Here is a 13203-nt window from a genome sequence, read left to right as displayed (position 1 = left end):
CCTATCTAAACAGTCTTCGTGCACACCATGTGCAATTGGAGAATACCAGCCCTCTGACTGTCAACTATTGTGCTATCCATGTGAATCTGGTAAGACCACAGCTGGAACGTAGGATCCACTTTCGAAAATGATTGCATAACATGCATGCCATTCTTATTATTGAAATAATTTAGAGTAAGAATCTTGATTGCAATTGGAATATTTTTCTTAGCAAGGCGACGGATCAACTGTTGTCGAAAGAGAATATGTGATATAATGATTTAAATTTATCAACTGGTGAACAACTTTGGGTCATTTCAAAACAGAGTCTGACGAGTTATATGGATATCGGAACAATATTTATATCATAAATAAATTGTTTATTTCTACTTTAAAAACTGACAAACGTTACCAAAGACAATTATTTTTCGAGTAGCACCTTACTAAGACTGAAAATTGTAATCATTCATTAAGAATCTTACAATTACTCTTCTAAGTTTTATTTTATTTCATGTTCCATCAATTTCATTAGTTATGCACATGTAGAAACGTACCACGGTCTATAATATCAAGAATTATTCAACCCACCAGCCAATACTTCCTTATTTTGTGCACAATTCTGGAAATATTCAGTGCTCATAATGACTCTTAGCTAGACTCTCAGTCCAAAAATATAATGATTCACCGACCATGCTAAGTTCAATAGGAGACAAAAAGGTAGTATAATAGATATTGATTCACATGTTACAGATAATATAAACCGAAATAAAGAATAAAAGGAAACAATGTTACTCTCAATGGTACCCGGATCAACTAACCACAGTACCTACATTTGGATATCACTATAAAACCATTTCGGATCTTTTCTCGAATTCAGTTCGTTGTGTTTTTAAAGTCTAATAAATTTCACCATTTTTTCAATATAACTAAAGCTTGGAAGGAAGGAAATGATTCGTTTAAAGCTAATTAATATAACCCGTTATCTGCAATAATCAAGATGTTATGCTTAAATGACGTTCAAATATTAAATTTAGAATTAAGAGGTACCACCACTTTCATTCCGTCAATGAAGTCGTTTGTAATTCTGTTCTTTTTCGGGAGTGCTCCAAAAGTAGTGATGTGATTCATTTGACCAATTCCGTTAGTGACTAATATAATAACAACAACACTCCAATGTGACGCACAAATTGATTCGAGAGAGAATGAAGAGAGGCAAGCCCGCACATTTTAAGCGCATCTGAGAAAAAAAGGTTTGCATTCGATAAAAATAAGACTAGGTGAATATTGGTTATCAGCTGGAGCGCTGAAATACTTTGAAGGGATAAATTGGTCTGAAGACAATCCGACATAGTGTGATATATGCGTATGATTGGGTTGAGGGGTTGCTATAATAACGAATGTGGGTTAGACGTTTTAGTTATAAACGCAGTATACTCAACAACAAGAAAATGCGTTCGTTCTAAATGTACTCATTCATAATTTGTATCTTACAGGTGTGGTATGTATTTTCTTAATTTATATGTGTTTCATCTTTCTCTTTGAATGTTTTAGATCTGTATTTTTCAGCCTTAGTTTGACAATTTTACCCAAAGGGTCAAAGAATATTGAAAACATCGTTGTTAACTATTGGTTTTTCTCTTACATATTGGTATCCCATACAAATCCATGCAATTAATTTTGTGGTATTACCATCTTGGGCATTTTGTATATCTAGTATACGTAATTCCGGCACGCGTTGTCTCCAGCATGATCATGTATTGAGTTCTGAATCAAGTTCAGGTGACATGAAACCAAAGGTGCATACATTCTATCTGGCACTAATGCCAGACACTGCTCTATTAAAGCTACTTAGCTGTGAATCAGTTTCACTTTTTTTGCATTAACTGTTACACGGGCTATTTACATTGCAAGATAGTCTTTTGTTTTATGTTAATTGTTTTCTTCTTCTAGTGAATGGAAAAGTATCCAAACATTATTTTATGGCAATATTCATGTTTACAATGTCTATGTGTTATATGTGCCCATGATAAGAACAAATCTTGAATTCCAGGGTTATCGTAACTTTTTCTTTTGTAGTCGTCGTCTGATGCACCATCAGGACCACCTCACTTAGATATGATTATCATGACAACATGTTTTTGCCTCATTTATTTCGATAGGTGAGACGTAGTTTCTCTCCTTAGCGCTGACTGCTACTAATACACTCCATCGTATAATACTTCAATCTTCATTAGCACGTTTATGCAATCTGTTGTTTTTTTTTCTCTTCTTAATCCGTTCCGGCACACCAGTATATGAGCTCGTTCTCATCGATTAAGATATACCTGAGAACAACGTTAAATATAGAATCATGTGATTGATGTAAGTTCACTAACATTATCCCCATTTAGTATATCTAGAACTCTTGTTGGACAAATAATATATGCTCAGCTAGTTTTGCCTAATGGGTGTATCTTTCCTAAGTCAACATTTCGAATTTTTATACTGCCTACTTTAAATACGAATCTTGCGATTAATCATATGGCCATTTCTTTTATAAAATTCTGCATGAAGATTATTTGACTTTTCTGTCTGTTGATCCGCGCTGTTTATTATGTGTGCTCATAACTGTCTGTAATTTTCCATTACTGCCAGCATAGTCTCAAACTTACCCGCACTGATTATGTTTTTGTTAGATTGTAAATTATTACAATTTACTGGTCGTATTGAAACTGTTTTCGTGGCCGCAAGCAATTCAGAACAGGTGCGTATTTGTGAATGCAGTCGCATCGAAATTAAATTGATCGCACGACCAGAGATGACGGTTACTCTCGATATAGCTCCGACAAGAATATCGATTGGTGCATATACAATGGTTTATTTGTTTCCACTTACACCAAGTCAACAGTTGCTGCTGCAGTAAACCCGCAAATAGTATCTACAACCAAACACGCGTGTTTGTCTGTTACGATCAGTACGGTTCTCTTGGTAATTTCATTTCGCAGTTGCTGTTCCTCTTAGATTATGTATCACGTCTGTAAAACTGAGGGTCCTTCATAGTTCTTCTGTTAATAATACAATCGCGTATTTAAATTACACGACAGGCAGACCTTGCTAATTAACAACTTCAACTGGAGGTGCAAGTTTATAGTCAAAATACAAACTATGTTGAAACGTTACGACGTATGCGACCAGTAAGTATCAATGCCTGTTGATGAGTCCAGATTGACGATGCCAGTTTCATGTGTCCGTGACATCAGCGCTGCAAGTTCATTTCGCAGAAAAACATCAAGTAAATGTTTGATCGATTTAGTCATCGCGAGTAAATCAACATTAGTCAACGGAAGGGTCAACGGCGCGATCTTCTGCGACAGGGTCATCTAAGACCTCTGCCTGACGGTATTCGGCGATTCTTGCCTGACAATCGAAGGCCTCGTCCTTTATTATGCATCTGCGAGGCGCTATGAGTCAATCGACTGACTTTATCAAAACCATACCTGATGCCGGTCCAACAGCCCTACAAGCTGCATCTTTCGCAACCTCTGGAGTTACTGCTGCCAATAATGATAGAATTGCTGCAAGGTATGAAAATATTCCACAGGTCTTTAGCATTTGTCTCACTGAGGTCCTTTTACATTTGGCTGCATAAAGCTAAGAGAGCTGTATTTGGGAGAACCACACGGGGACAGTTCCAATTACTTTTGCCAGAAAAAGTTTCAGTGTGACCCCACAATTATTTTTGTTTGGTTTTATTATTTTCGTAAGCTGACTTTCAGTAAGCCCAAACTTCAATTCATGGTAGGACATTATTATTAAACTACCTAACACATTCAATCATGAATTCTACGAAGTTTTCACAGGTGCATCGATCACCCTCATTCGGCCACCAGCATCAGCCAACAACAGCATCCTGTCAGAAAGTATCACAGCATAGCACTGAAAACTACCACCAGTATTACTTACTCGTGCATGAAAGTATATGTTAACGGCAAACTGTTTGAACCATTCCAAATATTCCAGTGAAAATTAATAAATCCGGTGCAACGTACGAAAATCTTGTTGGGAAATTTGCAGACCCGTGTCAACATTTTGATGCCGGTCCATGTATGACCACATATTGTGATATGCACGTGCAATGTGAGGAGTGGCTTCTGCATAGTCAAGAAAGAATATCTTCAGAAGGTTCTTGGCGACTGTTTAACCAAAAAGAGACCTAAGTCAAAAATAATTTTTTTTATGTGTCTGGTCGTTATCTCGCTTAGTAAGTTGAAATGCTAAAAACACAAGTTTTGGGGCAGAAATACCATGCTAAGTACTTTTATTACAGCGGAAACTGTCACGAAATAGAAGCTGGCGTGTGTGCGTTCGTGATATGTGCGACAAAGACTGCATAAACGATAACAACGGTGATTCTGTACTCAGTGATGGGAACAACACAGGCATCCACGATGTTAATGTTTCTATAACAACTTTGGCAGCAGTACCACTTCATCACGCCAGATTGCATCGTTATAGTTGCTTTTACGAAACAAAGTGTGTGGTGCTTAGCTCCAAATATAACCATGTGAACATCTCTGCAAAACCCAAATTTGTGACTGAGGGGAATATTGTCCGAAAATCTCAGTGAAGCACCAATGCGTTGTGATGGATCTGCACAAATTCAAAATTGAAATTGGGATTAGGAATCTATAGATTTTCTACATCTGCGTCAGTGTTGTCAGCATTATTTTGACGCAATGTAATTATATTCTATCTATGATCAGCACGATCAGTTGCATCCTTGACAACATTCTTGTACCATATGTTCTAGCATAATCAGCGCTGTATCTAACGAGTCCTAGAATCGTCGTGGCTACATCAACATTGTCCAGAATAGATTCGATTTTCTTTCCATCGATGAATGATAGTGCAATGTTAAACAACGCCATGATAATTTTTATGACTAATCTCACCATGGTATTTGCATCGTAAATGTCATTTTTCTCGCGTACCAGTTTTCCTCCAACTTCCAAGAATGCCTCGCATGGAAGGAAAAACCTAGATATGACTTACGCTTTAAATTTTATTTTTAACTTATTTGGGATTCTTGGCTGGATATGAGTAATACTAAAAATCTCTCTTGATTCCATCCACTGACACAGACGCTCCCTTGTCAAATACTGGATCAGAAATATCTTTGAATTGGGCCATTAGACGGGTACTATACATTATTTATTTTCATTAATACCACTTCCCGTGCAAATCCACTCATCATGGCCAGATTTGCAATTACTGAATCAGACATTCGCTGTTGAGCGGCCTCCTTAACAATTTTACTAGCTGCATGAGTCCTTGATTCTGTTGGTTGTTACGCAATTGGAACCGCCCTTGAATATTTTTCATTACTAATCGCCTTTGATGTGTATCTTATTGATGCAAATACCTGTGATTCCATTTGTTTTGATCGATCCACTGAATACTATCAACGACTTCCCTTGCACTTATAAAGCGATAAAGTCAGCCCGTGATGATAAAGCTATGAGTGTTTTTGGAACGCCGGAAATTAATCCACAAAAACGTCGCAGAGGCGAATTCGGTCATATGTCATGTAATGTACACGGGTGTTCTTGATTTAACGGGTTTTACACGTTCACGCACGGCTGTCATTGTTACTATTATTAAATGTCAGGTCGTTTTCAAAATGTAAAGCTGTACCGTTAACATTTCGCCTCGAATATCATTTACGTGCCCGACTTGAGCTACCAGGGAGAAACAAATATGTGTCAGGCGGTTATTATGGCATGTTAGATAAACAGGTGCTACATGTGTCATTGATATCAAATCTACGGCTGGTGAAATCCATACAAAATGTATCTTTGAATGACTACACCTGTTGTTTCATAACTGCTCTCGTAGTTACCACTGATGGCATCACAAATTAAATTGACTTGGGTCGTTGAAGTAATTCTGACAATTTCAGGAGCGATATAATATCCCATACGTAAAAATGTCTGCATTGATCGATTATATGTCGTACTCACCAAAGGAAGTTCAATAGTATGACAGTTCTCACCAGTGTCTGCTGAAAACACAAATAAATTATTAGTGGGCGGACTACCAAAAATGGTTGGGATAGATTACTATAATATTCTCGGAGCGATTCAAGTGCGACTTCAAGTGTGCGTGACTCCCAAGCAGTCACAGACCGTCTCCCTTTTGAGGGTTTTGCTGATGGAGGCACAGATGCAGCAGGTTGTTGTCTATGCCACTCTCAGTCTTCTCCCTTTGAGCTAAATACGGGTTTAAATTGTTGTACTACCAGCTCATACATTTCTGACATTTACTCTTCTTCTTCTCTTCTTCTTCTTCTTCTTCTTCTTCTTCTTCTTCTGCTTCTTCTTCTTCTTCTTCTTCTTCTTCTTCTTCTTCTTCTGCTTCTTCTTCTTCTTCTTCTTCTTCTTCTTCTTCTTCTTCTTCTTCTTCTTCTTCTTCTTGTGTTACAGGTGTTTGCGACCTATGACTTTGTTATGCGTATGTTGGCTTGGTAATTCAAGTTGAGGTTTCATCGCTGGTGGGCACCACCTTCTCAGAAAAGCTCTCCATCACGCTTCGCTTTCTTCAATCTCAATAGTTTTATCCCTAAATACATTCAGTATATGCTCAACCGGAGCCCAATGGGTACTGGTCTGCTTTAACCTCAGCGTAACCGCAGCTTTGTCACACTAGTACGACTCCAGGAATCATAATTGTCAATATTTGTGGAACGTCTTGACGTGACGTGTGTGTGGATGAGAAACTTGGCAATCGATTTTCTAACTCGCCACTACGTTTCCGAAATTTGAAGGCTAAGTGGATAGCAAGCCTTACCAAGTCCAACTACGCATCGTTATGGTAACTCGAAATTTCTGATGAGTCTTTCTCAGACAAAATAGCTCATTATGATCGTTGGCATCATCCAACGCCTCTGCAAATACAAATAAGTTAAATTACAATCCCTCATCGGCCCTAAATAAACTCAAATGACCCATCGCGGAACTCAAAGTAATCGTCAGTGAGCAATATCCCAATTCGAATACGACCACACCTTGTGCGCTGAAATTCAATGAGATTAATTTTCCTGGAGCGCTGATAAATTTCCTCTATCGTTTTTGCTTCGCCGTTTTGTTTCTACCATAATTGCATAGTAATGTCAAAGGTTCGGGTCTAGCCCTGTTTGGAAACTAATTGGGGCACTTCGTTCAAGACGAGACTGTACCACCCGCCTCCCATGCCTGACTCACTCAAATTACGTGTGTACTTGCACTATTTGTAGACAAACATTAAAAGTAATCAACATGCAACGTTCGCTTGTGGACTAAATTGTCATGGAGATAGAGGCGAGAACAGGTGGAATGGCCATAAAAGGGACAAAACGACAAAAGTACCACGTTGACACTACAACAATTAAGGGATAGCTGCTTTCTTTTCTGTTTGGTATATATGAATCAGTTTATAATAATGTACTCGATATACCTTGCATTTCTGAACACAGTTCCAGTGAATTGATGATTATATTCTGTTTGTTTAGAAAGTGAGTTCCTGTGCACCTCGAATCCTTACTATCAGTTTTGCTCCATACCTTTTTAAGGAAGATGAGCGCATGGCCGTGTGGTTCATGGTTTACGTTATTTGCATATCAAGTTAGATTTCCTTAGCTATCTATACCATAGTACATCATTTTGCTGCATTAGAACACGACCACGTTGACCGGACACTACTGTACATTTATTTAGCAGCTTGAAATACAATATCAAAACATAAGGATCAAAGAACCAGAATATGAATGGCGGCTTAGAGGCTCTACATTTTGACGTCATCGTAACATACCTTGTAACAATTTCAGCCCCGAAACCGATCTGAAAAGATTTCCTGAGTTTTTCCGCTTACTTAATTGGCAACGTCTTCCCAGTCTTAACTAAAGACATCTATGATATGGTAGAAAACTCAGTTTAAATTGACCGTGAGGCTAGTATCAAAGCATGAGTTTTTCTCTAGGTGGCATTCTACAGCGTTTTAACATAAGTGTTATCTTATACATAGGAGTCAACCCAGTGTTAGGAGTACGGCCTAAAATGAGCTCTTATGTGAGGAAAGTTTTCCTTAAAATGATTGGTACTTATGAAAAATTATCTTTACCTGATATAACAGAGTAGATGGTGATAGTTTTAATAAATTCTTCAATTTAAGAAGATATTTATGGTTTGAAATAGGCAAGGGGGTAAATGCGAGACACCATGACGCATTAGTTGTTGTATAAATCATGGCAATATGTAACGTTATTACAGCCTAAATAGATTATAACCTAGTTACTTTAATCAGAGAAAGAGATTAGGCTCAGCGATACATATTAAAAGTTTTGAATAATTTAGGTCAATTTCTCTTTGGCTGATGGGGTTTGGATGGTTCTAGCAGAATTTAGTAATTCCGATTGGTTGGGCTAGGTCACGTGAATAGGCGGTTTCTAGACCAATTGAGTTGTACGATCTGTCATGGGCTGGTATGTTGTGAAATGTACTCGTAATAGAAGGTTCATATATGGAGAGAACTGGTCGATCAGATTCATTCCTATTTTGCAATGATTTTCGTTTCGTGTGTTCGTGTTTTAGGTCTGCAGACGTGCTTTATGTTGTACTTAGATATTATTCGAGAGGGAAAGCATTTTTTTGACTGTTCAGTGGAAATAGAAAGTGTTCATTATTTGGTCTGTAACATTATCCTAGGACAGTTGTGAATTATTCAAAGGAGGTCTAGACAATGACGTCTTGACAACGTTTCCGGTTTTGAAATTTACAAAGAACTCTTCATTCATTTGGGCTTTCGTAGAACTTTGTCAAGATTATTTTGGATACACTTTTTAATAATGTAAAGTCCTCTCACATTTTCGTTTATAACTTTGATAATTAAATTGCTTATTAAGTTTTACAACAGTTTTTGGTTTTGCGTATTTTTGTTACTTCGTGTGAGACCATAGAGTCGTAATCCTAGCTATTTATGAAATATTTAGATACAATTGTTTTTATCAGTGTTACTATTATATTCAAACAAATGTGATATATAAATGTTACTCAGTTTTACGAGTTTCATATTTATGCGTGAGACGTCACAAGTAGTAATGGAATTACCTATATGTAGACACGGTTGAATACAAATCAGCTGAAAAGAACACGAGACCCAAACAATTCCTGCAAAATTGTTCTTAACAAAATCCAAATTACCACAAGCAAACTTTTATTGTTAATAAATAGTCAGTCCTTTCAGAAATCTGTAACAATAAACGTAGTCTATCCCGCTCTGAGTGTGGACACAGTAAATTAACAAGCCTTGTATCAATCAATAAATTCATCAAATAAATTTCTGTTGCATATGTGCATCATTCCGATTCCTGCAAATCAATTGAATAGATACATTAAAGTTCATGCAAATAAAGCCAAATTGAAGCTTGTGCGGAACATGAAAACAATTGTTATGTATATATGTTTTGTGTGGTTAACTTTTCTCTGTTATTGAGGGTTGTGGGTGGAATTTTGGCTACCACAATTATGCTAAGACTGTAAGTAGAAAATAATATGTTTGCTTATAATTTCAGACCAAACCATGCTTATGCGACGTTCCGTTAGAATTCCAGACTGTTCTGTTACGTCATATATCAAGTGAATTATCTATAAATAGTGGTTTGATTAACACATTATTGATTCCTATATTAGCTTTAGTCAGTGGAATCTTTTCCTGTTGTGTGCATATATAATTTGAGAGGTATTATTTAATTAAATTTGGACTAACATACTACTTTGGGATTAGTATGAACTCATTAAAAGAAATTCTGGATTTCACCATTGTGGTATATCAGGACATTCAAGACTTATTTTATATCAGGATATTCAAGACTATTGGAATTCATTGAGACATTATATATTTTCGGACTTGTGATAGAATATGTAGGATTATTTTGGATTTAATTCGCAATACTGCTTTTCCTAAACTTTCACTTTGTAACTAAGAGAAATAACGTGTTTGTTGATTTTACTAAACTTGTTGCTTGGTTTCATTCTTTCTGTAACATAGTTTAGGAACCTAAGTCGTAACATAATACATTTCTTTTATTTTTCCAACATTTACATTTTGGGAGGCAATATAATGTGTTTATGCAATTCTACAATGCAATGCTGATACTGACGGTACAATTAATTTGTTTATAAACGAAAATGATCATTTAGGTTATTGCAGTATGTTTTAGTTAAGATTTACTAAAGGTTTGTATTTGTATTAAAGTATATAATAAATAGGCTATCCAATCTGATTTGAAAAATGTTGGTGCGGACTCGCTGCTTTTGTGGATCGATTTTTGTAATCATAGCACTGAGAAAACAATTCGTCAATACGAAATATTTGAGATACAAATCAAATAGCTAATTCATGTTATCATTTCAATGAACTATGTGAACGTTTTTCGTTAACGTTTATGTTAATCAATACTAATTTCTATTTTTAAAAGTTTGTACTCCTGGACGTTACTTTCGGTGGCCACTTTCGTGTTATCCGTGCGAACCAGGGACGTACAAGACTTATGCTGGGCATACTTCTTGTGCTGACTGTTACCCTGGAACGTACAGCCCCTCATCAGGAGCAACATCATGTACACAATGTGAAGCTGGAACATATCAGCCGTATATGAAACAGACTTCATGCACGTCATGTGAAATTGGAAAATTTCAACCCTCTGAGGGTCAGTCGTTCTGCTATTCATGTGAATATGGTAGAACCACAGCAAGAGTCGGGTCCACCTCAAACAGCCAATGTGTTATGGGTAAGAGATCAACATTGTTACCAAGATAAGTTGTCCTAGTTCACTACTTCAATTTCATGGGGTGAAAACTATATGTAAACGGATCGACTTTAGTCAGTTATTATACAGAAAGATTAATAAACATCACGTTTGTTTCTTCAAGGCAATAATGAGTCGGCCTGGATTTATTGCACAATGTACACATATGAATTTGTCTTATCTCAGACATTACTTGTATAATCACAATTTAGTTGAACTTTCCAGATTTGCGCTAATATTAGTTCTGGAACACTAGGAATAATAAATAGTTTTCCTTCAATTTGATTAATATTTTACTCAGAAATTGTATTGATATTTATAGCAGCCAGTACCTGAATAAGATACATACCGCAATTGCCATTTGATTATAGAGCCACTGGAAAGAACTAGGAATAATACCTTATTTTTTTTAGAACATATACTCTAAACCTAAAGTACTTTTTAGAAGAGTACCTTACAATTATCATAATGAAAACCACCCGCATCCCTTTTTCTGTCTTTAAATCACAGTAACACTTTTCCAGATAATCGGGATATTTACTCCAAATTTAAAATTAAATCATATATAGGCGACTACATTTCTTAGGTTAACATGCACATGGTTTATCATACGTACCATACGTGGTTAGTTTGTCATGACCCAGTTTGAAAATAGGAATTGTAGGGAAGGTAATGTATTTCATATTAACATAGCTATAAACTATTTCGTTTCTCAATTGTATTCTTTTAGATCTATATCATTCAGTAAGCCAAGAATTATTCGACTTATTCGAGTATGCATTCAATTTATCTTTGCAAGTGTCAGGTAATGACTGTCAAATTACTTTCTTCAAGCTGTGCCCTAATTTCCACATCATGATTGTTAATTACAATAATAGATTAAATATGATTGTGACTGTGAAACGCACAACTAGGGTGACAGCAATATTCATTTAGTACCAAAAGTGTCTAGAACAAAATTTTGAATGCATTATCTCACTGTGTTGTTCTTAGGGTTAAACTGCCATTACATCAACAGACTGAGAATGGTTGCAAGGCGAACAGAACGATAAATTCATACATAGGAACTAATGGATATAACACATCATTGATATTATATTCTTTTACTTTCTATTGATGTGTATACAAGCATCTCGGAACGCAAGGAAAGATAAATTCACTTCGGTGTAGGCTGAGGTGAATATCATTCTTCTGGGATTGATGAATGTCTCACTTAACCTAAATCAAAAGTCAGTAATTGTTTTATATTACACCAGTTTGTTCATGCAGCTGTTGTTTTAACCAGTATTCAAGTAACACCAGGATTAGCAGTTTATAAACAATCAAGTTGCAAAGCAAAAACGACACAAAATGTAGCATCTTCATTCATTACTAATGATTTTTCTAACAACGTAGCTATAATAATAAGTTTGACATTTTTTATCATATTCATAACTTAATATACTTCTTTACTAGTTAGCTAATTTATTATCATATCTCACAATTCTAACTTTCCTTGTATTGCCTATAATCGCAATGATGAGTTTTAAAAGATTCGATTTTCTATTCAAATATGTTTCCAACAATATTTTAACAATATTTCAGACTGTGATCCTGGCAAATTCTTTGCAGCTGAAGGTGATGCTTGTCAGGACTGTGGAGCAGGAAGCTACCAACCAAGCAGAGGTCAAAGTTCTTGTTTGTCTTGTCAACCTGGTACATTTCAAAATCAAAGTGGCCAATTCTTATGTTCCCCATGCCCTGAAGGATCATATCAAGCTTCAAGAGGTGCATCATCATGTATTGCTTGTGCTGCTGGGACGTATCAGTATCAAAGGAGTAGTACATACTGTTTTCCGTGCTCAGCTGGGACATTTCAAAATGCAACAGGACAGAATTATTGCAATACATGTCCGGCTGGAAGTTATAGTGACACAACACAAGCAACAAAGTGCATGCCCTGTGAAGCTGGAAGTTATCAATCCTTTCCGGGTCGGTCTTCTTGCACACCATGTCTAATCGGACAGTATCAGCCCTCTCAAGGTCAGCTATCGTGCTATACATGTGCAACTGGTAAAACAACAATTGGAACAGGATCCACTTCCCAAAATGATTGCATAACAGGTATGGTATTATTAGGGGGTCGAATGGTTTAGAGAAAGAATATCATTCTCAATTTAAATTAATTTGTTAGCATGTCGACAGGTCGAATGTTTGCTAGTCGACGTTTATACAAGATTACCTAAACTGTCGAAGAAAATGTTACATAAAGATTGATATTATGTTCCCAGATCTACAGGGGAAAAGAAATAAAAGTCAGGACGCTGATGCGCTTGGCAATACTTTTAATATGTATTGTCAGAAAGAAAAAAGCTAACGAACATGATATAGATGAGCATAAGATGTTAATAGGAATTGCCACGAAG

At 36.3% G+C, this 13203-nt stretch overlaps 1 protein-coding gene across 3 annotated transcripts in view; it reads left to right on the top strand.

Annotated features, from left to right (window-relative positions):
- Positions 1–13203, top strand: part of LOC149803416 (uncharacterized) — a 51467-nt gene that overhangs the window by 9697 nt on the left and 28567 nt on the right. For all 3 annotated transcript variants that reach the window (XM_089953118.1, XM_089953117.1, XM_089953119.1), the window contains exons 3-4: positions 10469–10780; positions 12383–12901. In XM_089953118.1, coding sequence (XP_089809244.1) covers positions 10469–10780; positions 12383–12901 — 831 coding nt within the window. The remainder of the gene's footprint in view (positions 1–10468; positions 10781–12382; positions 12902–13203) is intronic.

This window comes from Sinohyriopsis cumingii, chromosome 3 (genome assembly GCF_028554795.1).
Source record: "Sinohyriopsis cumingii isolate HCF-2022 chromosome 3, ASM2855479v2, whole genome shotgun sequence".
Lineage (NCBI taxonomy): Eukaryota > Metazoa > Mollusca > Bivalvia > Unionida > Unionidae > Sinohyriopsis > Sinohyriopsis cumingii.
This window is presented reverse-complemented; position numbering and strand designations above follow the sequence as displayed.